The following is a 26826-nucleotide window of genomic DNA, read 5'->3' as shown; positions in this document are numbered from 1 at the left end:
TCAGCATGGTATTTCAGTGAGATCGCACTCTAAAGTTCACATCAGCTGTGCCCTATATACCGTACCGTCTCCAGCACACATACACATGATGCATATGGAGCCACATCCTTAAATGACGTTAGCTGTTAACCCTTTCACCCCTATGCAACTTTAGTAAACTCTTCCATGCATTGATCTGGATGAGTCCATTATGGTCTGCAGTGATGAAAGGGTTAATTAGATGCCAAACACTATGAACTTAACTTTACTTTGCTGAGGTATGGTGACCTTTTGACCCATTGTGATTTTAATTTGGTATATAATCAATTCTTTTTAACAAAAATACATTTTTCGTTGATATATTAGAATTAGTAGAAACCAGATTTCTTGAAACATCTTCAATGCAGAGGGGTCTTAACAATTTACAAAATTAAATCCAAGTTAAATGTGGTACAATATTCCAGTTCTTGGTAGGTAAAACCTGTATGTACCTTAGTAATGTGAAATACAGTATTGTTGACTTTGTTGTTTAGTGACCTGAGGTTATCACTAGCCCTGATAACACCTTTCTCAGCAGCCTGTGGGGGCTCAGTACACCACACACTAAGGACTGTGACCCCCAGCTTGTCCCGAGTCCATATCAAGACTGTACCTGTTGTGCTGTGTAATGAATTGTTCACCCTGCCGTGACCTATGAATCGGGATTGAATTGTTGATGAAATAAATACTTGTATAAATTGAAAAGCTTTCAATATAGGTTCAGTTGGATTGACACGCTGCATTAGATATAACATTTACGTAACCCTTTGATTACAATTCAAACCAGAGTTTTCGACTTTCAATCATACACTATGTTCATGAGGCAATATCATTATATTCCACCTGTCAGCTGACCCCCACCCCATCCAATAACCCTAACCACAGCCCTTTGTCCAACTCCTTAATAATAACGTTAACCCCAACCGCAAACCCTACTGCCTCCAATAACCCCAACCCCCACCCCTCCCCCCATCCTTAACAGCAACCCCAACTGCAATCCCCACTGTTTCCAATAACCCTCCCCACCACCCCTCCCCCACTCTTTAACAGTATAACCTCAACCGCAACCCCTACTGTTTCCAATAACCCTCCCCACCACCCCTCCCCCCCTCTTTACCAGTAACCTCAACCGCAACCCCTACTGTTTCCAATAACCCTCCCCACCACCCCTCCCCCACTCTTTACCAGTAACCTCAACCGCAACCCCTACTGTTTCCAATAACCCTCCCCACCACCTCTCTCCCACCCTTTAACAGTAACCTCAACCACAACCCCTACTGTTTCCAATAACCCTCCCCACCACCCCTCCCCCACTCTTTAACTGTAACCAAAACCACAAGCTCTTTCCCTAATGCTATAGCTAACCCCTTATACAGTAACTGTTTAGACTTTAGCTCTTAAATACGAAGGTGAGGTCAGGTGACTTGTTATGTAACGTCGAATGACTTGTCAACAACCCCTACTCTCCAATCTCAATACAAACTTCAGTACCGAAAAGGAACAAAGGGCCATAACTCTTATATAATGAAGCATGAGACATGGTTTCAGGACACAATATCAACTGCTGACAGTATATGGTCTCAATTTCAATAGACAACCTTCATTTCACGACAAGTTTGAAACAAGTTTTATCAAGTTATGGTAATTGGTCTTGTTGGCCAAGATGGTTGTGTTCAGAGTCTTACTAATGTGTGTTATCTACGGTGTCAATCAACCACCCATTATACTTCATTTAAAACCAAAATCAATATCACCTGTTAATATTCCATATATAATAATAATGTTCTATTTCAACCCTGCTGGCTGGTACATTAATATAATGGTCTACATTTCCATAATATATAGGCCAGTACAAACTATCTCCCATACTAGTGAGATATAGGGATGTAACATTAATTGAATGTGTAAAAATGGGGCCAAGACAGGCAAAATGTGAGAAAAGTTAGATTGCATTTCACTTAATCCCTCTGTCTTGTGTACTGTAGGGTGCTATCCAGCTTGAAACATCTTGAGCACATACAGAATCTGTTCAAATGTTGTGTGTGCAGGTAGGTGTACAGTAAAAGTACTGTTATATTTAATATCAACTTGTGAAATGTTGGGGTGTTGAAATGTAAGTTGGTCACCAGCCTTGTACTGACCTTACATGGGGTAGCAACTTGAGATGTGCGGGTCAATACAATCTATGTGCACCTCCTACTAGACGGTAACCAAGCGGTAACCAAGCCGTTCCAGTCTATGTGCACTTGAGCTACTTGCTAGTTAAACCAGGTTGTTGAATTCCATGCACACTTCGTACAAGACAGTAGCCAGGGCCTGTATTCATGATACCTTTCTCATGCTCAAACATGGATTATGTGCTCAAAGCAGTATTCTTGTAACTGGCTTAAATCATGCCAAACGATCAAAGAGCCAAATGAAAACATTGAAAACAGTATTCGGCTCTAAGCCTCTTAATTTTCCCCCAAAATCATTGTCAAAATAAGATTTATTATTTAATATATAACCAGAACAAGAAATAAGGCTTGAGCACAAAATCCATGTTTGAGCATGAATACAGGACCAGGTCATTAAAAATCTGTGTTCACTTACTATTTGCAAGATAACCTGGCTGGTTTTTCTAATCCATGTATACATTGTATTTCTACTAAACCAGAGTAACTTATATACATATATACCTATTTATCTGTATAAATCAGCTACAGAGTCCAGGGCCTGTATTCATGAAGCCGTTCTCATGCTCAAGCATGGATTTTGTGCTCAAGTCTAATTTCTTGTTCCAGTTATAAATTATTTAAAAAATCTTGTTTTGTTATAGTCAGGGACAAAAAATGAAGAAACTTGAAGCCGAATACTGTTTACAATATTTAAATTTGACTTTTTGATCGTTGACATGATTTTGGTGGGTTACAAGAAAGCTGGCTTGAGCACAGAATCCATACATGCTTGAGCATGAGAACGGTTTCATGAATACGGGCCCTGTCCTTACAGCCTATTAAACAAACCAGCAACACATGATTTCCTTGTGTGGGATGGGACTGGTCTACTTTAAAATCAAGGGTTCTTGGGTTCTACCTTGCTTCAATCTGTAAAGTCTGTATATATATACAATCATATATACCTTGTTCCATTTTGTTACTCCGAAGAGGCACATAGATAGCATGAAAATTTGCATGATAGAATGAATAGCTGCAGGTACTTAAAATGAGCACGGATTAAGTATAAAAACATTTGTTTTATTATTCTAGCTTTAATATCTTTTTTATTTTTGCATATTTTTTCTTTCACATGTCATGTTTATAGAAAGTTTTGAGCTTCTTTACATGAAATGTTTGCGAAATCAGTAAGCATCTTTAATATTTGAAAGATTTATACAGGTAGGAGTGTGGTTTATTACAGGGAATATGGTACAGTAGATTTGATTGTTATGTGGTGCAGCTATGTGTCGTGATAAATACATGTCTTACTGAAATGCTGGAGGTTACAATAATTAAGTGACACTGGCGAGGATGCCCCCAATTTCCTGACAAATGTCACTAACATGAATTAATTTGGTCTGTGTCTACTGACCCACATCACTAAACTGAAATGAATTATTTTCTCAACAGCCAGCTCTCACAAAATGTGTCCAGGCTCGGCTAAATCCCCGTCAACCTGGCATATACATGTAGATATAGCCAGCTGCCATAGGATATGTTAATTAACATGATGGGTCAGTGACAGCTGAGAAACTGACCATAAAGGTTAGATGTTTATACATTGCAGAGTTGATTTTCTGACACTTATACTTCACATTGACCTTGTTGACTTGATCTATTGTCCCACTACTTCTGTGTTACTATGACAGTTTTCATTGGCCATTCTTAAGGAATTACATAGTAGGCTTATACAACCTGTCACAGTCCATTGGTCATTCTCAGTTAATTACCTGGAAGGCATAAATGACCCATCAGTATTTAATCCAGTCAGATAACCGAACTACTCGAACTACTGGATAGTAAGGATATTGACACTGGGTACACTACAATCCGACTTCCTCATTATGATCAAGGTTCACAGTATATACATGCTCCTTATTTTGCTGACAGTAATTGTCCTGTTTATTTTCTAACTCACTAGGGATATTGACACTGGGTTCAATCAGACTTCCTCATTATGATCAAGGTTCACAGTATAAGTGTGTTCGTAGTTAACATATATTTACATGCTTCTTATTTTGTTGACAGGAAATCAAGTACAACTTGACCCCTGGCCGCAACAAGTTACGCAGCCGTTCCATGTCGCAGTCGTCGACGGACAGTAACAGTTCCAGTAAGTATAACTCAGGTATGGACACACATTTACTACACACTTATGGTATGTCGTGACGCTTGGTCTAGTGGCTCCTACAGCTTTTGGTTAGCTGGCTTCATGCCTCTAGTTCAATTTCGTTATTGCTTTTGCATCGTTTGGAATGCGTTTCAAATCTGTCCTAAAAATTTGGCTTGAATTCTTGAAAGTCTTTTTGCATTATGTAATTCATAGTCTTGATTAAACTGAGAAGTTTGCATGAATATTTCCATTTCTTCGCAATTGTTCCGAATAAAAGTTAACGAATCCCATTCCTCTGGTGTCTATATACCTTGTGTGGTTTGGCCTAGTTCCTAGCTGATACAACCTTGACAAAACACCTTTACCCTGCTAGAATCGTAAAGTTTGATTCTGGAGAATCGTGACAGATGTTTTGCATGTCAGTGATCTGTACTTCTCCCACCCACACCCATATCCCAATTTCCTGGCGATATTGTTTGATCTTTCCATTTGCTGTAAATGGTGCCAAGTATCCTGCAGCGTACGTGTTATTGTCATGGATTCCCGATATTGATTGAATGTGGTTGTTGGAAGAACTGCCGTTGGCCATGCAACTTACCAATATGAAACTCATTGGGAAGATTTTAGAAGCCAGATTCACCAAAGATGTAATAAACGCAGATATTGCTTTGCCAGAGAAGCAGGACAATAAGAATTTTGTCACAGTGAAATTTGGTAGCATGAAGAACGCTTAAAACATGTAATGATTGAAATATTTATCAAATACATTCTTATATTGATATTTTCCTTACCCAAATGTGGTTAACATTTTATGTATAGATATGGCCATTCCTGTTCTTCCTGAAGTGCTCATAATCCTATTGCCTTTGGCATATTCTTGCTCAAGAGATGCAATATAATTAGGTAGAGCGTAGCTCGTCGGTGTTAAGTTTTTGGCTTGAAAAATTGTGTCAAATGATCTAGCTTGTACGGAAGTTCATAAGTATTGTGCCCTTGGACTAAGAACTCCTTCTAAATTAAGAGTTTCTTTAATTTGTAAATGTATAGTCTAACCATTAATTTGGTAATTTACAATAGAAAGTGCCAGTATGTCCTTTTACTTTTACTAGTATAAATGTTATAGGAAAGAGAGTACGGGTAGTGTGCTTCCATCGGGAATCCAATCCGCGATCCCTAGGTTCTTGGTGGACCCTCTACCACTGAGCTAAAGGGAAAATTCCCCTTTGCATGAAGCTAGAAGGCGACTGTAATCCCAGTGCTCCAGATAACTTTTGAACATGTGTTTTTTTTTTACCCCTTCCTCTCCAAAGTGGAGGGGGGAAAACTTAAATTTTGAAAGAAGAAGTGCTTTAAAAGCAACGTTACCTGAAAATGTTGTAAGATGTTGAATCATTTGTATGTGTTAAACTTTTAATATAGGGTTAAGAATGACTCAAATTCATATTTTTGTGTTGTCTAGACATGTGGTATTTTATTTCCATTTCACTGTGAACACAATCACAGTGAAATGGAAATAAAATGACACATATCTATTTAAAATGGGGTCGGAAAATATCATAATAGGGTGTGGATGGAAAAACCATTTCCCGTGGCTGACGTCACGGTCCAGACTGTTGGTCAAACGGATGGCCAAACCTTGTTGAACTTGAAATGTTCGTCGTGCTCCAAACACAAGAAGGACAACGTTTTCACAAAGGGCTGCTCGAATATTCAAAAAAGTGCCCTTACCCGACACGAACAATCAGAGTATCACTTGTCCGCTATTGAAAGTATCACAAAAGAAACTTCAATTAAAAAAAGAAACACGCTTCGTGAAACGGGTCACAACATTAATGGAAGACATCGACGATGTTGAAGTTACTGAGAGTAAAACAGATGACTGTGCTAATTCTGTATTTAGGACAATTTACTANTAGTACTTATATATGCAAGCGTCTCAGTGACTCACTTGTAAGCGTATTATAATTTGCTAAATTGGTCCTGGAGACTGACGCAATGTTCCGGATTTTGCTTGCGTGAATTAAGCAAGTTCATTTTTTTCTTTTGCGTAATTTGTGAAATATCGTGCGTGAATACGCATTCACGCAAGCTATCTGGAGCACTGAATCCTATGTACAATAAAAATCTGCCATACTGTTCAACTCCTTCTAACTCCCTGTCACCACAGGGAGGGCCAGGGACACCATTTGTAACAGGAAAGAGAATAATGTGCTTCCACGGGGAACGGAACCTGCTATCCCTATATGTTTCTAGTCAGACGCTCTGACCACTAAGACTGTTATCCTATGTACAATTCAAATCTGTTACATAAAAGTCTAGTTTACCAAGACACATTGAGACGTCAAACCTAAATAAATAACTTCTCAATGACTACTTGTTTGTGGCCAAGAGGAAACACTCGGAATTTGACCTCTAGACCAATGCTGTGTTTATCCCTTTTGATGTACATCTTTGGGTTAGCCTTTAGCGGCTTTTTAGTCTGCTTTCCTTGTTTTATGGTGTACATCCAATTTTTTGTAAAATGTTTCCCCACATTACATTCACACATACAATTTAGTAGGGAACGTTTACTGTTCGTAGATACTCGGCTTTTAATGGTCATATGCTGGTTTGCCACAGGCACCAGTATAAGTCAACAATGATGGTGGTTTGGGAATCAATCTGGTTTCCACAACTGGCTCTTGCTAATTTAGCTGTTGGGAATTTCGAGATGAAGTCACTCAATCATTTCCTTTGCAGTGCAGGCTTTCATGTTTTTCTCAACAAGCTTCCTCGCTGTCACAATGAGTTTTGGAGAGAGTATTGCTTCTGGAGCCATCAGGGTTTTGTTTCAAATAGACAGATGAGTGACTGTTAACATAAGATTTTACATGTCATGGGTCTAACTGTGGGACTTGATAACTTTGACTTTTAACCCTTTCACCCCTATGTAACTTAAGTAGACTCTACCATGCATTGATATGGATGAGTCCATTGTGGTCTACAGTGGTGAAAGGGTAAAAAGGCTATTTTTGTTTGCGAGAACATTTTTTCTTGCAAAAAAACCCCTTTTCAATAAAGGAGAAATTTTCATTTGCCTGAATTATAATGCTTTCATGTTTTTACTGATCATTCATTCATTTTGATGAAGCAAGGTCATCTATGTTATGTAGCAAGGTCGTCAGTATTGTATAGTACGTATCTCACGTTCTGGTGCCCTGATTTGTCTTGCTAAGTAGTGATACATACAGATACAAGCCAAGCTTAATCAATTGTGGTGGAGCCCTTAATGCTAGTTTCAAATAAATGTGCACATTTTGTAATTTGCAAACTGATATTTATTAGCCTACCATAGGTAAGGTTCATCCGAGTGTACAATTTAAATCAAAGTCACCTGTTGTTTCAGACACTGTATACATTAGGACCCTATATACATGTATGTAAATGAACAATATGCCATTTGTCTTTAAGGGATTTGTTAGATTTTGATGTCATTGACTTTTGTGTTAATGACACTAGCCATAGAAAGCTGTGTGTAAATCGTTTACATTTTAGATAAGGGGAGATAATCCACTAAAGTGAAAACTGAAGTTTGTTTTTCAAAACGTTCCTTTGTATGGATGAGTTATTTTTTCAAATTCAATTTCTTGAAATTTCTTGACAGAAGCATGTGTGTTTTTGGTGACTCAGTGATGTCATTGTGTCAGATGGGTCAGTGGTGATGTTACCTATGTACTGCAGACAGGTCTTATAATAACACTGTCCCCTGATGACAACAGGCTTGACCGGCTTGCCTGGGGTGTCCTTGTTATCACCTGTCAGGTGAGAGAGACACCTGAATATTTTAGATACATAATTACCTACACACCTTCTTCACATAGCAAACCCAGGCCTCGACTTTTAACGTTATACAAACAATATGAACTTTCTGGATTGCTATGAAACACGTGGTAATTAATGGATATCTGGTTGCCTAAATATGGGTAGATTCAAAACAAGTCCTCGTACCTGTCACTGCATGCATGTATGTGTATTATACCAATTACAAATATATTTCATTGTCCATGTTCATGTTCCACCTCCACCTGAGATAAGAAAAAATAACTGATACTTTTGGGGTTTCTGTCTACAGACAACCATTTTGAATCCATATAGAAATAAATTTAGCTTGAGAAATAAAATAATTTAACATTATACAAAATGAAACATTTTTATGTTTATCTGTCATTAAGCTAACAAGGATTATTACAATGGGTCCCAGAACTTAGATTTTAAAAGTTTGGCAAGCTTACTATTTTGTCAATGCTCATGCATTTTCATAAAAATTTAAAAATAATAATTTCTGCATTGTCAGGTGGTTGTGTTGAATCATATATACTTTCAATTTCAATAAAAAGTTATGAATTTATAAAAAAGATAGCCCCTACAGTGAACATTGTTTTGAACTGTTATCAAGTTGTTCATGTGATGAACAACAGAATTCAAAATTGCAGGGATTTATAAGCTTGATAAAATGTCAAAATAAATTTTGAACCTATTGCATTTTCTTAATTATGAACTTGAATATATATATATATATATATATATATAATTATAGCTGATGTGTTATACAAAGAAAACAATTGTTGTTAAAAAGAAAGTCAAACTGACCACAAAATACACAAATATATTTGTCAATATTCAGGGATTATGAAAAAAATCCATTTCATATATTGAAATTATAAAAAAATCATTGTCATGCATTTGGATGCCTTGATTAACTCATGTTTCTTATAAAAATATGGTTATGTTAGTTATAAAAAGAGGTTGATGACGTCAAACATTCTTCCCCTACAATTAACTACGCATCTGGTTTTTGGCCATCTTATATTACCTTAGACCTTTTTCCACAACAAACAGTTTACAGTTTATGTCTGGTCTATAATGCCCATGTTATTATAAGCATATTGTGGAAGTTTTTCCTGTGAAAACAAATTACCTGTAATTATACAAGCATTCATTTGATACCAGGTGTATATTACTACATGGTGACTGAATTTTATAATTAAAAATATGCTATAATAGAATCATGTTGCTGTATAAAAAACTATACAATACAGTCCATGGAAACGGGTTTGTGGTCAAAGGGGAGACAATCACAAGTTCTTGTCAGCATAAAATACTTTCCTGAGAACTCTAGTTTAAAACGTTTTTTAGAAATTAGAGAAAACTTATGAAATAAAACTATTAAATTTTGTTTGTAACGTTAACTCAAAGGGATTAATCTAAATCTTATTTTTATTGAAATTATGATTGATATTACAAATTAAAATTTCCTGTACTGTGCCTGAAAGCATTGTCAGGTTTTCTTCCTACTCAGACATGACAGTTTGACAGGGGGTAGGAATACATTAAAACACACAATGATAAATTGTCACTTAAATGTCTGCTGAATATGTAAACCCTTTTTTTTTTAAAGATTAGTCATCATATGCTGTTGAAAGCTTTGGTTTACAGAAACAAACATTATGATATGATACTTTAATATTACAGTTAACAAAAAATATTGCAAACATCCCTTGTTAAGTTGTTTGAGTCCAAGATTTTAATGAGAATATAACACAGGGATGTATATATCATTGACAATAGTAGTCTTTACTTATTCCTACATGCCCCTATTTTAGCAGCTCATCCAATTGGCAGGTGAATGAAAATCTAACATAGTAAGCTTTATGTATAAACAGTTGTCCTTATCCTACTGTTTTGTCATAAATCTGCCATAGGCAAACGAGGTTAAGTGACATTAACTCAGCGATGCTTACAGTGCCGATTTATAGATATGTGTTAACAGTCTTATCATAGAGGTGTTGTTTCAGCAGCGTTTACATTCAATATATAAAAATGGATGCTCTGGAGTCTGATACAGGTAAGTGTGTTGTCCTAACTTTAGTATATAGATGCTGATAACGAATGTACATAATTAAATAGCCTTAAACTGTTTATTATAATATCTCTACCCTACAACTGTAGCCGACTCTGTCAAAATTCAGTGATTTTTAGCTTGCGGTTTACGAGTAACCGTGAGCTTATTTTTTAATCATTGCATAGATGTCTGCACTTCACCTGAAAACTTTAAAAAAAAAAAAGTTTTTGAAATAAATTAATCTCAACAAATATCCAGCCAACAAATGTTTTGTGTGGTGTGTGCATCCTTTTGAGGTTTAGATGTGATATAATTGCAATTAGCTTTTTTCTATGGCTTCTGTCGGCAGGCGTCATAATCATTAATTAGATTGTATTGGCTTGTGCTGTGATGATTTTGAAAATAATTCTGCATTTTAACAAAAATCGCAAATATATATGTTTTTGATGTAAAACTCAAAATGTCTTTGTTCTGTAATGAAATAGATGTGTTCTTTGGATTTTGATTTTCTTATTTTTATTTTTATTTTTTTTAAATTTTGGAAGATAATGTGATTTTTGTGGAAATGAAGATTAAATTCACCAGGATAAGATGCCAATCACTGTAATATCAATCCTATTAATTAAATTGCCTAAAGAATTCATTTACCGGTATAATCCATAATACCCATTAACTTACATGGCCTAAATGCTCCCATAAGTATAGTGAAGGTCACAGCAACTGCTGGTTATAGCATTTCTTATATTTCATGAAGTAGATGATAATTTCACCAAATGTTTCCCAGATACAAACAAAACATAGTTATGATAAGACTAAGATACCAGATCAGACAGGTTTTGCCCCAGGTTCTACTAGCACACCAGAATCACACTCTGTCTAACTCGGTAGATCACACAGCTCACTGGGGTTGGTAAAAATAATCTTTTATCTTATTAACAGTGAATTGCAGTATTGTGTTCTGTTTTGTGGATTTTGATAAAAATATGACTGTACTTTCTGGATCCAGTACTTACGTGTATTCTCTCAAGTAATAGTCTGTATTATCTACGAAGTAGGATTCAAATAAGGTGTAAATCCTGTGAACTGTGCAAGGTAGGAAGAGTTATCTCCCTTTAGTAGTACAAGAGCAGGCAATACTGCTTGATTGAACACCGACTTCTGAAGAGGTTCAACATTTTCAGACTTTTTCTAAGCTTAAAAGTATGACTAGACCTTTTTACAACATAACGAAAAATATAACTGTTTAGAATGCATTTGAAATTAGAAAATCACTTTCAAGAACATTGTATATATATATATATAATCTTAAGGTTTGAAGTTATGCATATCTTTGAACAACTGATGTTATATCTGATGCACTTTCTTACAAACCTTCTGTTTTGTTAATTTGTTTTTTTCTGTGACTTACATAGCATGTGTATTACGCATTGTAATGAAAGTGAATAGGGAAAAAAAATCATAAATAATTGGAAACATTGAAATTTTCAAATCAAGAAGAGTTATTTCCCCTCCATCAAGTATAAGAGTTAGTGACCATGTCATCTATTTTAATTTCCAATCTTAAGAATTGATAGGGCTCATTTCAATACAGCAGATGGCTATGAAACTGATCAAGAGCCTGTCAAGGGATCATTATTTAATCGGTTTATTTGGTCGTTAGATATGTGATTTAAACACAAACAGATATGTATATGAGAATCGAAATATTATACATTTAATTTGATGTTCTGCTAAAACACTTATTATGCCTTTGTTTTAATTAGATAGGATATTTATATTGGGATATTGTTGGCAGCAAGCTCTGAATTTGCAGAATAGACAGCAAATACAGCAAAAGTAAAATCCAGGTGAACTATAAAAGGAGTATCAATATTTCTCAGAGACCAATGATAATTAAGCATACTGTGATATCGTTATAACCCCCACAGCAAAGATAGGATTGTTTAATGGAATCAGGGTGCCTATCTGTCCATCTGTCCTTTCTGTCTGTTACGACTAGTTCTACATTATAGATTTTAATAAACTTTTAACACTTAGTCATTATGCAAGGTAATGGATGAATTTATTATTTCTTTGTCAATTTGACAATCGTATGCCCTTTATTGTAAAAAAATACTTTTAACACTTTTTTGCTATTGAGTGATTTAAGAGTAATGTCCCTTTTGAAGAAAAAACATGTCCATTCTACATCTAGCTATTCCATTGATTTCAATAATTTTGGTGGAGTTATATATGCCTCTTTACTTATTCTGATTAAACTTAGAATGGTGAACTGAGTTAATCTATTACAGTAGGTCAGGGCCGTGTGATTAAGTCTGTTTGAAGTTCGGAGAAAAATCAGCATTTATTGCCGGGAGTGTTAATTTATAGTAGTTTATATTTTTCAATTTGGAATAATCTCTTCAATTTCCTATAGAAAGGAGGTCATATATCATTACACGTCACGAACAGACATTTAATTTTGTTTGAGACACCGGAAAATGCTGACATGGCAAAATCATGATTGCTTTAGATACTAGTGTTTATTTGCATTGTGATAAATAAAATTTGAACAACCTGTCAAATCTTACTGGAAGGATTTTGTTTTATCCTGAATCTAGAGCGGCTGGTTCAATCAGATTTCATGATGATAAGCTTAACAAGAAAAATCCTATCTTGAGAAAACCCAAAATGATTCTGAAACTTTAGACAAAAATATGACGTGTATGATTTTTCATATGATCAGATACCTGAAGCATACATATTTTATAATGGGTATACTCTAAAAAAATAAATAACCTTATTTCTAAAAAATAAATAAATAAAATATTCAACGATAAAGTTCAAACATATTTCAATGGCCTAAAAGTTGATTTGTTGTTTAAAGAACCTTAACTTTTTTATGCCCCAATAGTCTTACAGCTTAATGATTGCTTATGGCATTTCCCTGAAGAAGAAACATTGACAAAATCATCATGGTAAGATAATGAAATATTTTGATATGGTGATCTGCAAATATTTTCAATATTTTTGGAAATTTACCAGGATAAAATGACTTTAAATTTGTTTATTTTTACCCTGAAATATCAAGACCTCTCAAATACCTAGGTGTTGCAGATAATAAGCTAATGTATTAACCCATTAACCCCTAAAGTCACATTTGAATTTTACCAAATCAAAGTCTGGGCAAGTCCAGTTTTGATATGTAAGGGTGAATGAGTTTATTCGTCAGCAAGCTAACCATACTTAAAACAACCTGACCCTGTTAGTTTTTTTTCTCTGAAGTCAGGATCACATTGTCAGGATTGTCTTACATCACAAAGTGTGGACAGTGAGTGATTTATCTACATATAGGTTTTACCCAGGACACTTACATGTGTGGTGGAGACATGGTCAGTAACGACCGATTTATGTACAAATCTTGTTTCTTCTTGCTAAAACATGTTAAAAAATTTAATCTATAGTAAAAGATAGATATGTGAGTAGGCCTACACGCAAATGCTATTCGAATATCTGTATGTAAAATGTAAATATCGCCCAGTGCCGTTCTCAACCTTTTAAAAATACATTTTACCTACTGCTTAATGGTTTCCAATGAATATTCAACAGGGAAGTTTCTACTCCTAGGAGATGTTATGGTTCTTAAGAGCATTCGACATCTAAATTCAAAGTGCTCTCTCACATGAAAGGCTTTGATCGTATATTATACAAGATTGATGGTTCAATATAAATAAAATGTATAGCTTCGTGGCAATTGACTTACAGGATTCAGTTTTTGTGTATTGATTCATCACAAAACTCAGACAGTTAAATAGTCCTGTAGACATTCAAATAAATTTTGGACTTGAGTAATTGATAATAAATTGGGCATATGAGGCACACAATATTGGTGAATGATGTCATTGTCAGGGCACATGAGGCACACAATATTGGTGAATGATGTCATTGTCAGGGCACATGAGGCACACAATATTGGTGAATGATGTCATTGTCTGGGCACACGAGGCACACAATATTGGTGAATGATGTCATTGTCAGTTTCTACTGTTTCATGTTCGACGCCCACCCCAAGGAATCTCTCACTCACTATTTTTTACTAATTTAAGCAACTTGACTATTGAAGAGCTTTATTTTTTGAACCCTATATCAAAAAATAGATTCAATAATAAGCATAAGTTGGATAAGTTGGAGAAGTGTTAAGCTGTAATCTCAGAAGTCTGTTGATGTTGATGAATTTGTATATGAAGTCTAATGTAGCCATCAGTAACCGCTTGTTGTATTGTTTTACATTTAAATTAATCGGGTGAGCTTGGACCCCCAGTAGAGGGGTCACCTGAAATAAACTGGTCTGATCTCCAGTGTCGTAAACAGCAGACACAAATTGACCAGTGTGCTGAAGTCCAGCGTTTAGTGTAATACCACACATACAAACCAATCACATTTTCCCCTGCTGACATTGTGGTGCGAAAACCAATCGCAACTCACAAATGAATGCTAGTATATCAGATTGTTATACATGATGATGTAGAAATACTTCTGGATTGGAAATTTTGCAAGCCACTAACTTAAAAAACAGTAAGCTAGAATACACGGCAGGTGTGTACACCAGCATTTGACACCTGAAAGCTTATATAATCTAGTTACTCAAATCCACCTAACTGTACAAGTTAGTAGTGAGATGTTCTAGATCTGTGCCTCTCTTGCAGCAGTTACCTTTCACTATTATTTGTCCTGGAGCAAGGCACTTAACCATCATCATTCTAGTCAAAATAGCTGTATACATAGGGATCAGCGTGTGGGGAAGTAATGGTGTGATAAACTGGCTTCTTCTTTTTGGAGAGAGAATAATTGTTTTCATTAGTATCAAAAATGCACATATTTACCCCTAAAAAGTGACATTTTCAAAAGAACTAATTATTGATGGCTTTTCTATTGATTGTGGCTGTTGAATTATTTAAATATTACTGCACTAGGTGTTGTTATTGCAGATAAAACTTTTAAACAAGGAAGTCAGCAGTATTGGTCACTAGGCTTTTAAAGATGTTATATTGAATTCTAGGGAAATAATCCTGTGTAAGACAAGTATACAAGCTGGGGGATTCATGTTCTATGTAACAAGTGAGTTATATATAGGCTGTTAACAATGTGTTATCATATAATTCATAATACAAAATATGCTGTTCGGAATGAGATCGTTAATTTTAAGTGCCCTTCACATCAGTTCATCCCCATCTTCATTGCTTCAGGGAGATTCCTCAGTGACAAGGAATGTCACCTATGGGAATGTTGTTTTTGTGCGCAACTTTCAAAGCAAGTTGAACTTTTTTTGAAAAAGAAAACAACAGAACAACTACCTACCCTGATATCAATAATGAAACAAATATATTAAGACCCTGTTGACATTTTTGACAGAAGGTCCATCTACATCCCCAGCCCCTCCCCCATCATGCCCACCTTAGATGACAGGGTTAAACCAATGCCTAACAACACAGGGATTGCTACACTTAAAAATTCTCTAGAATTCATGGGCTGACAGTCATTTCACATGCCACATATGGTTGGTTGTCATAGAAGTATAAGATTTCATCTCCAGCATCTACAACTCTCCTTTGAATGACTTCCATAGCAACTGAATGCCTGTCTGATGAGGACCTGCAGAAAACAGCAAAATATTTATTTAACCCATTCACCCCTATAAAGTCCCATTGAAACTTACCAAATCAATGGCTGGGCAAGTCCAGTTTGGATATGTAAGGTTGAACGAGTTAACAAAGAGTACAAATGATGGCTACAAGTAGAAAAACCACCAAATTTTTCAAAATGGGTTTTCTTGTTCTGAACCTTTCTAACTAAAAAGAAAGAAAAAACCCAGTAACACAAGATTTTTCTTCCAGGTACATCTTATTTTTTTCTCAATTAGGATGAAGAACCATAAACTTTTGTGTTCATTATCTCAAAGACTATGATTACCACAAAAAATGACTGTTTATATTGGGATACTTTAATTATGTTCAAACGCTGTGGGCAATATAGGCCACTTGTAATGGTGTAGAAGTCATAAAATACCTATAACAGAATAATATTATGTAATTTGTTGTGTAATTATGGGGCCCGTTATAAATTAATTACCAGTACCTACTTTATCTTATTTATCGGTAGATTGATCTTGTGTTTGGTAGATAACAATACATGAATTTCTTGACGTAATTTGAACTCCGTGGAACTTTAATGCTAAGCTGTACTGGTTAATTCTTAAATCTCCTTACAGAAGTACAAATGTACGGTACTTGGTATTTGTTTATTGTTTATGGGCTACAACAATAGGTAAACAGTAAGACTGTAACAGTATATAACAGATATATTGTCGTGTTAACGAGGCTATTAGTATAGGTCATAATAAGTCAAAACAAATTTTCCTTAAGGCCGTAAGCAGCCTTTACTTCTGAAAGCAATCTCCTAACCAGAAGAGTGCCACTTTCAGGAACTAGTAAAATATATCTTATATATTGTAATTTGAAATAATTTGGTTTATTGATTAATTGCATATTTGAATGGTTCACTGTTTTATCATGTGTTGGTAATGTTCAGGAAATCTATTTTAGAACTTAACAATAATTAGCAAACAGTTTTATTCATGTATTCATCTTAAATCTGAAATTGTATTTGTTATTTGTTATATTACCTATTCGTTATGAGGTTTTTCAGAAGATATTTTATAAGCTTTCCGAATAAGGGGTGGTCTTCATCCATTATGTGTATCCCTAAGGGAGACAACTTAATGAAACAAATCACAAGTAGCATATATCCTTAAATCTTACTACAAATCACAGGTGTAATGTATAAGCTAGCATATGTCCTTAACTTCAACATAATTAAATCACAGGTTTAAAGTAGCAGTAGTATATATTTTCACAGATATTAATTGTGTAAAGTAGCATGCACTGTATGTATAATGTTTATAAGTAGCAGTATAGTCTGAAAATGAAAGTTGATTATACATGGTTTGTGTTTGATTAATTAGATTTCTCCATAATGAGCCACTTGTCTGAGCTGTGCATGCTCAAAGTTTGTTGTGTTGGTTAAATGTGTTTGTGTATAAAAACATGTTCAGTGTATTCAACAAACTTATGTACATTAAATACCCTAATTAACCATGGAAGTTTAATGTACTCTCACTTTTAGTCATTTTCATATATACTCTGCTTATCTTAGGCTAAACATCAGTTCATGTTTGTGTTTTTCTCCAAAAATCAAATAGTGTTTGAACAGTTACAAAAATGATATTAAACACTTGTTGGCTATCAAAGAATGTCAATCCTGTTCTGCTGTTCAGTAATAAATGTTATCAAATGTTTAGGAAAGTTGCTTTTTCATTGTAAACAAAACAGACAATAATGACACAGCATGTACTGTGTGACGTACCTTGTTAGGGAAGTGTGACCGACATTCCCCCTCCTCCCCAGGCCTCTGGACACTGGTGTGTAACACAGTATAATTGCTGATAGGGGACGTGTGACCGACATTCCCCCTCCTCCCCACCCCTGGACACGGGTGTGTAACACAGTATAATTGCTGATAGGGGACATGTGACCGACATTCCCCTTCCTCCCCAGGCCTCTGGACACTGGTGTGTAACACAGTATAAGTGGTTCCTGTGTTTTCCGTTCTCTTACATACGTCAGTACATAACCTTTCCTAACGTTCCTTTTCCAGGGGGTGGACTATATATAGAAGGTAGTAGGGCATCCTCAGGTCTCCCCACAACAGACGAGGTATCTCCATCTCAGTAACCATCGGTCCTGGTTTTGTGTGTGGATGTTTATGTTTCATGTAACTCTGTAGACTTGACACTCCGGGGGAAACTCCAGCTTTATTAGGGAGGCAGCCACTTCTGTTATTATAATCCTAGGTAGGTGCTGCTGCGATGATCAAGCTTTAATTCAGTTGGAATCACCTCAATGCCTGTCTATTGTTTACTTGGATTCAATACCTGAGATTTTTGGTTGAAAATTCTCATTTGTTTTAGAGTGACATTGGATTGTCTTCAATCATTGTTCTGACTGGACAGGTAACCGCGTGCAGCATGCTCAGGTGATTAAACCAGGATCAAGTGTTGAGACGATTTGTCCTGTGATAGTCTTATGCATGTAGCTGTATGTATATTGTACACACATTTTGTGTGTGAAAATACACCTAGAATCTCTGGCTAGTGTTTAACACTCCACGCAGGGGATAGTACAATACAGACGTACAGTTATAAACTCATTAAGTTTATACCTGTGTACATACAGCAGGAGAAAGGCATAGATAGATACAGCTCACAGAGTCCTGGGATTATTGACAACCGTAGCAGTGTGAGTTGGTATTAAATGATCATAGAACCGCAAAAACTCTCCGCCACTGATCATGCTCTCGAAAAAGCTGCACAGCAAACACTCTTCAGACAGTCAGGTACGGTTTGACATGACGGAGAAAGTGATGACTATGGGGGAGGAGGAGGCCTTTAAGATGAGGGCCGGGAGGAAGAGACACAGTGTACAGCTAGACAAACGCATCACACAGCAGCTACTGCAGGCAGACAGGAGGTCCAGTAATGCCAGCTCAACAGGGGACAGTGTGGACTCCCTATGTAAGTTACACAGGAGTCACTGTCTAATCCTTATGTCCATATTACCTTTACTGATGTCATATGACCTTAGCAGTTGTCATGTCGTCTTAGATATTGTCATATCGTCTTAGATGTTGTCGTTTTATTTGTAGTCAGATGACCTCAGATGAAATGCCGTAAGAATTTTGCTGTTGAAGTTAGCTGATATGTCATAAGCTATAACATGACATTTGATTTTGTCATATGACCTTACTTTCTGGTTGTCACCGGATCATAGCTGTTCATTGTTAAATGACTTAAATTTATCAAATTAGCTGCTGTCATATGACCTTAGCCCTTGTCAAATGATCTAAGCTGTTGTCTTATGACTTACCCATTGTCGCATGACCTTAGCTGTTGTCGTATGACTTAGGTGTTGCGTTGCTATATCTCTGTTGTTGTTAAATGACCATAGCTGTTTTCATGACTTAAACTGTTGTCGTATGACCTAAGGTAATATCATATGACTTCATCTGTTAGATGACCTTAGATGTGAAATGACCTTAGCTGTTGGCCAATTGTCACATGACTTAAGCTGTTGAAAAGCTGTAAATTCTCAATGAAATAAACATATAAACCTGCTGTCTGATTCAGAATGTGTTACCATTGTACGTCTGTTAAGACTTTACTTAATGTTTATAAAAGGTGGTGACAAGGTTATTATTCACGGTCACTCGGTTATAGTGCTTCAGTAACAATCAGGTTAGAACTGTATACCATCAATAGAAACCGATTCAATCAATTCTCCCTTGATTTTTATGATCAGTTTTTCCATGTCTACCTTGATTGGTTGTGGTGTGGGGATCATAACAATTTCATGGGTTTAGTGATTTGCCTCGCATAGTCGTTCAATCTCTGGACCGTAGGGTCACTGGTTTGTATTCCTGTCATGTACCTCGGCTTTGTCTGTACGACCTCCTCCGGGACGAGTCAATAATATGTGTCCACAGAAAACATGCCAGGTTATAATAAATCGTCATTAGTTGTAAAGGGAACAGTCGGAGTATAATTATGGAGCATTATGGTCAAACTCATTGGGTTGTAATTCTCTCACATACACAGCCGGTACAACAGGTATGATGATGTAGCAGGCTCTCATTAAGGTTATTAGAGAACTATATAATGAAGAAGCATGTCTAAGGATGATAATTATATATAATAGATCTATGTAACCCTCCTCTCCCAGCTGTCTGGACCACTGAGGGTATGGTGATCTGTATAAAATTAACATTTAGCTACACAGTGTTAAACCTCTTAGCTTTATGGACTTGGGTACTAGTGCTTGACCATACATATACATAGAGTAATATACCTACTACAGGTACTAAATCTACCTGTGGTTGGAGGTCAAAGGGCACTGACCATGCATATATATAGAGTAATATGCGTACTAAAGGTACTAAATCTACCTGTGGTTGGAGGTCAAAGGTCGCTGACCATGCATACATTGTCTTTGTCCCTTTGTTATGTTCTCCTATCACAATATTAGATTTTGATATCTTAAATGATATTCAGAGACTGACATTCAATTTAATTAATACTTACATAGAAAGATGGAAGATGGTGCTTTTACCTAACTTGATGATTCCCGTTGGTGCATTTGTTTTGAAGATTTCTCTGATTTTGTAGTGTTTTTCCTGCACTTAAGTAGAGTGTTTAGCAAAACTTATTAAGACTTCACATTTCATAACTATAATACCTATCAGACATTTGATGGGAAAAGGGGTGGGTGCAAGAATATCTCCTTTGTGGGGTTTTATGTTTAGTTTGTTTCAATCCTTGGTTAGAATTCACCATGTGTTTCTGTAAAAGCATCAATATCTTGTGAATTCTTGAAGTATCTGTTGGTAATTTGCCTTGATTTATAGCTTACTTAACTGATCGGTCCAATTCTGTCCGATTGTACTAATTGTTGTATATACAAATACATTAGCTGATGGATCTAAAGAAGTCATCATGTTCAGGAAAGATTTAAGGATTAATGTCCCTGCAGCATAAACAAGTGTCGGAGGTAATTGCTTCAGAACATACCACATAATTACAAACAAAGCTGGGCCAATTGAACAGAAATATCCTTGTTGTTGCCGAGAGGAAGTTGCGATTCGGTTTCTATGGCAACCAAAGTTAGGGATATAATCACGCATAGCCTTGTGTCGCCTGCTGACGTACCTACAGGCTGACCTGTTGCTTAAGTTCAGATGTGTTATAAATAAATGAGTTTTCAGTTTTCATGCATGTGGATTTCATACACAGGCTACATATATTTATTTTGAAATGAAATAACTAAAACGTTAGGGACGATAAAAGTGCAGACTTGATATGGATTTATTATGTTATAAATTGATTTTCATATGTGATCAGAAAGTGAATCAAATTTATAGTCAATAAAAAAAGCTAGCATTCACATTTGTTTACAAAGAATTAAAAAAATAAACCTAAGATTGATGATCATCCACCTGTTGAATTGAAGTCGGGTTTGTTGGTGGTGAGCATATCTAATTAATCAATAAATGGCCATACATTTTAACTGAATTTATCAAAAAATTAACTCTATGAAATTAAACAATTATACTGAATTTGGTCATCCGCTGTGGATGGTATTGTCATAAGGGATAGTTCAACGTTTTAGAGACTAGGGATTATCTAAGGTATTGTTTTAGTTGAGTCTGAGGAACTCAGAATTTTACTGTCTGTGATGAAATCTAGGAATTATAGGTACTCTGGATTGAACTGTTGAGGTTTGATCTTACGGTTATGACCATTGAACCTCTGGAGAAATACCTGATCTTGAACCCAGACACCAATGTAAAGGAGCAGCACACACTAATTATTCTGGCATTGTCTACTTAATACTCATCCATAGTTTGAAGTCTATAGCCAACATTAATGACTATGTAATAACCAATTTGTAGGTTTAGAGATACAGTACACAAGTCTAACTGGTACACCTTAATTGCTTCCTATAGTCCTATGGAGAGACATTACTTACATGCAGTGCTCTAATTAGGTCAAGTGTTAGTGATGGTTTCCTGTAGGCTTTCAGTCATAGTAAACTAGGGGTATATATAGCGGGTAGGAAGTGTCTGTCAGTCATAGTAAACTAGAGGTATAGATAGAGGGCTGGAAGTGGCTCTCAGCCATAGTAAACTAGGGGTATATATAGAGGGGAGGAAGTGGCTCTCAGTCATAGTAAACTCGGGGTATATTTAGAGGGTAGGAAGTGGCTGTCAGTCATAGTAAACTAGGGGTATATATAGAGGGTAGGAAATGGCTCTCAGTCATAGTAAACTAGGTGTATATATAGAGGGTAGGAAGTGGCTGTCAGTCATGGTAAACTAGGGGTATATATAGAGGGTAGGAAGTGGCTCTCAGTAATAGTAAACTAGAGGTATTGAGGGTAGGAAGTGGCTCTCAGTCATAATAAACTAGAGGTATATATAGAGGGAAGGAAGTGGCTGTCAGTCATAGTAAACTAGGGGTATATATAGAGGGAAGGAAGTGGCTGTCAGTCATAGTAAACTAGGGGTATATATAGAGGGTAGGAAATGCTCTCAGTCATAGTAAACTAGGGGTATATATAGAGGGAAGGAAGTGGCTCCCAGTCATAGTAAACTAGAGGTATTGAGGGGAGGAAGTGGCTCTCAGTCATAGTAAACGAGAGGTATTGAGGGTAGGAAGTGGCTCTCAGTAATAGTAAACTAGAGGTATTGAGGGTAGGAAGTGGCTCTCAGTAATAGTAAACTAGAGGTATATATAGAGGGTAGGAAGTGGCTCTCAGTCATAGTAAACTAGGGGTATGTATAGAGGGTAGGAAATGGCTCTCAGTCATAGTAAACTAGGGGTATATATAGAGGGTAGGAAGGGGCTCTCAGTCATAGTAAACTAGGTGTATATATAGAGGGTAGGAAGTGGCTGTCAGTCATAGTAAACTAGGGGTATGTATAGAGGGTAGGGAATGGCTCTCAGTCATAGTAAACTAGATGTATAGAGGGTAGGAAGTGGCTCCCAGTCATAGTAAACTAGAGGTATATATAGAGGGAAGGAAGTGGCTGTCAGTCATAGTAAACTAGGGGTATATATAGAGGGGAGGAAGTGGCTCTCAGTCATAGTAAACTAGAGGTATTGAGGGTAGGAAGGTGCTGTACGGTTCAGTTAAAGTAAACAATTCAAATAATAAACAAATACAGGCATATTTAGGCATTGCTGGGAACTCGCTGAATAATACAAAATTCTAACTGTATGAATAACATCAAGTGAATTTCGTACAAATATAACAAAAATATTCCTTTCAGTGCTTGTAATTATTTTTGAATGAATTTTTTTTGGGGGAAAATAAGTCGAAAAAGTTCATTAGAAATATGTTTTACATTTTACAATATGCAAACTACATGAATCTCTGTTATTCTTACGAAAGTTCCATCAAGTTTCAACCAATGCTTACAATTATTTTTAAAAATGTCTTATAAACATAGTGACAAAAATGTGTAAAAATGTGTTTTCACAGTTTGCACTATCCAACATAATCATTTCAAAAGCACATTCTACAGTCAAAGGGAATGTCGTAGTCCGAATAAATAATGTCCTCAATATTGTTAATGTGGTGTACGTCATTTTCAGAATAAAATAGAGTTGTTTTTAACTGTTGGTGTACATTCTAAATTCATCAGATTAACATGATGTGAATGTGAAAGTAAGGCAGAATAGCTGGCACTGTGCACCAACAGACGGTGCACCAACAGTCCATATCAGATATAAATTGCCCGCACAGTAGATATTTTATTGATATCATAGACGGTCTGCAGGGTACATGAAAGTTCATGTTTCCATTGGGAAGTGGTTGGACTATCCTTAAAAATATATTTGATCACTGTGCTTCCAGTTACAATTGCAATCCTGCCCTTCACATCAATATATGGTTTGCCATCAAAAGTAAAAAGTAAATTTCCAAATGAAATATAAAGCTTTATGGTGAAAACAAAGTTGACAAGTTTGAGGTCACCTGATAAAAAGAACGATGGAGGTTATGCAATGTTGCATCGTCCTTTTGTCTGTCCGTTTTCCGACAGTGCCTTTTACATCTCCTTGAGAACAGATTGGATTTAACCATATTTTCCATGTTACATTGTTGGGAGCAAAGAATCAAATACTGTACAAATGGAGGTTTTGGACAACCTGGAGGCTGAAATGTTTGCCCAATAAGAAAAAACTGTTGGATCTCTACTATTAAAAGACTTCTTCTCTTGAAGTTTTTGGTGGATTTGAACCAACTTTAACTTTTAATATAAGAAAGACAAGGACATCCAATGTTTTATAATGAAAGCTGTAATCCCTGAGATCTGGGGCTCCAAAAGGCAAAATAAGGTAATTTAATCTTCAGAAGCCTAATCCTCCTGAAGGACAGCTGTTTGAAGCTGAAGTATTACTACCAATATTTAGTCTAAAATGTTATTTGGGAAAGAAGGAAGTTGGTACCACTCATGGGGCCAGAGAAGATGAGCATATTAAGATGGCTGCAAATATATGGCAAAATAAGTCAAATTTTAATCTTCACAAGCCTAACAACTGCACAGATTATTACCATCTTAGATATAAAAAAAAACAAAAAAAACCCAAACCAGCTGAGCTTTTTTAGGCCTATAATGGTCCTTTAAATTATCTCTTTTTTTTTTTTTAAATATTGTATTTACTGTTCTGAAATTTACTGGTATTTATATATAAAAAAAATGAAATCCCTACTTAGTAATTATGTCTCTAGTGCCTGTATGCTTTGGTGGTTTAATTGTATTGGTGGGTGGGTCCTTATGTCCATATTTAATTGTCAGTGTTTGGCTGCTGTTTATAGTAAATATTAGTTAATATTTTGTCCACACTGCTACTTTTAGTGTACTTAACTAAGTTATCCCATTCACCCCTAAAGTCTCATTTGAACCTTACCCAATCATAGACTGGGCAAGTCTAGTTTAAATTTGTAGGGGTGAAGGATTTAAATGACAAACTGCACACTCATTACCTATCACATTTTAGTGTTTATGCATGACTGCCATGTTGTTTCCATCAATATTTAACAGAGTTATGGCCCTTGATTTCATATCTGAACATTATTCTGTCTACTGCTCTTACAGTATACAAAAAAGCCCAGTGAATCTTGCCTAACATCTTATATATCATAGGAGCCCTGTGCATGTGTAAATGTTGTGATGTTTCAGCTCCTAATTCTACAGCATTATGGCTTCTGATGCATCTATCCATTCCTCAATGTCAAACACAATTTCATCCGGTACACTGCTAATTTGAAATTAATGCATCTTTTGCAAAAGTTCTGGCCTGTGATGTAATGTATAATCTTATATATGCATGCACAACCTGGTTCATATTAAGTTACAGTGTACTGTTTTCATACCACGTAGTGCTGCAGTATAAACCTTGAAATAGCCTCTTTAACTGTAAAATTGAAATAGGGGAGATCAAGCCTTCAAGTCAGGGATGGCTAAATATTTCTTACAGAAAAAGGAGAGGGCAATAACAGGGTCAGTAGTGTTAAAATATAAATACCATACATTGTGCTCTTGTTAAACTTCAACTATTACAGTTCGTTGTTTATAATCTGGTACTCTAAGCTGTCTGTAGTGTTGTAGAATAATTAATCCAAATACAAGAGGATTTATTGTGATATGATAATCAACACCAGGACTAGAGCTAAAGAACTGTGTACAGGCCAAACTGGTGATTGACCCACAAAACTTGAATAAAAACATATTTAACAAAGTTCTACGGCAATGTGTCGAAAATATAGCCACATCATTGCACACATTACATTTACAGGGAATTACCACACTGAGATTGATCGGAGGGCATTCACCTGGGTGTTATATATATACAATTTGCAACATGTGCATTCTTGGAAGGTTTCCATGAAACACCACAGGTATGCTCTGCTACTGCCAGTTACGAAAGTCAAGTCAATCCCTAAGGTGGGCGTATCTTTGTTGATGAGCAGTGCATGCCTGATGGGATATGGTTGTGTTGTGCATTACGTTAAAAAACATGTAAACATTAGTCCATTAGGAGAGATTAGAATGGCGTACGTCAGGGTTTCGTTTATGTGTCCGTCTAATCTTGGATTGAATAGATGAGCGGTATAGACTTTTGTTTCTGTAAAAATCTTTATACAGAGAATAATTATATCTTTATATATTTCATCGTTACATGGTTTTGTTTTTGTCCTTGTGGAACTTTTTGATGGTTCTTTTGGGATGGCAGTTTTGTTTATCTTCCATCTTGTTTATCAGATTTCCTTCAAGCACTCAGCACTCTTGTGAGGATGAAAAGGCATGAACGTGTTGGTCTCCGATAGAATCATGTCTTGTCTTTGATGTACCGTATTTATCTGAATATAAGCCCATGCCCAATAATAAGACCACTCCACTCATTCTTTCCATGGGCCTCAAATTCATTTAATTTTTGATACAATAAATGTCCCCTCAATAAGCCCACTCCCAAATTTTGATTTCACTTTTTCTGGAGGCCCCCTGGGTTTATTGTATGATTGTTATGGTAAGGAATACATTGTTAAAGTACTATATACATATATACACATGTTTTTAGATTATGTAAGAGTTTTATAAATAGGTGAGGTTTGCACAATGTGATGCTAAAGTGATACATGGTGTAATGAAATGTATACACTAAGATATGCATTAGCTCCTCAGACACAAAGTGCCTGTGTATTTACAGGATGGGGTGGTGTCCGTCATCCATCAACTATTTCCTTAAACAGCATTTTAGGGTCATGAATCTACCAAGGATATTATATTTGCAAATAGGAATGACTTTGACCTACTTTCAAGGTCACAGGGATTTAAAACTTGCTTGCTGAAATGAAGTACTTGTAGAATTTGTACAGAAAGTTTGTGAAAAGAATTGTCCTTGTCTTACTTTCATTAAGTTAATGAAGTCAATCGAGTCAAATACATACTTCTAGTTAAACAGA

The 26826-nt window shown here is 36.0% G+C and overlaps 1 protein-coding gene and 1 long non-coding RNA gene across 6 annotated transcripts in view; one reads left to right on the top strand and one right to left on the bottom strand.

Moving 5' to 3' along the window:
- LOC110456219 overlaps positions 1-18296 on the bottom strand; it is a 33174-nt gene extending 14878 nt beyond the window's left edge. The window contains exon 1 of the long non-coding RNA XR_002463566.1: positions 17612-18296. This is a non-coding gene — a long non-coding RNA (uncharacterized LOC110456219). The remainder of the gene's footprint in view (positions 1-17611) is intronic.
- The window catches only part of LOC110456192 (S-adenosylhomocysteine hydrolase-like protein 1), a 115879-nt gene that overhangs the window by 23033 nt on the left and 66020 nt on the right, over positions 1-26826 (top strand). For 3 of the 5 annotated variants that reach the window (XM_021506781.1, XM_021506806.1, XM_021506797.1), the window contains exon 2: positions 4245-4344. In XM_021506781.1, coding sequence (XP_021362456.1) covers positions 4245-4344 — 100 coding nt within the window. Of the gene's footprint in view, positions 1-4244; positions 4345-18437; positions 18819-26826 lie in introns of those variants that run through there. The other 2 variants (XM_021506787.1, XM_021506773.1) reach the window with 2 other exon arrangements.

This window comes from Mizuhopecten yessoensis, unplaced genomic scaffold (assembly GCF_002113885.1).
Source record: "Mizuhopecten yessoensis strain PY_sf001 unplaced genomic scaffold, ASM211388v2 scaffold1011, whole genome shotgun sequence".
NCBI classification, from domain to species: Eukaryota; Metazoa; Mollusca; class Bivalvia; order Pectinida; family Pectinidae; genus Mizuhopecten; species Mizuhopecten yessoensis.
Note: the sequence above shows the minus strand (reverse complement) of the source record. Positions and strands in the feature narration are given on the sequence as shown.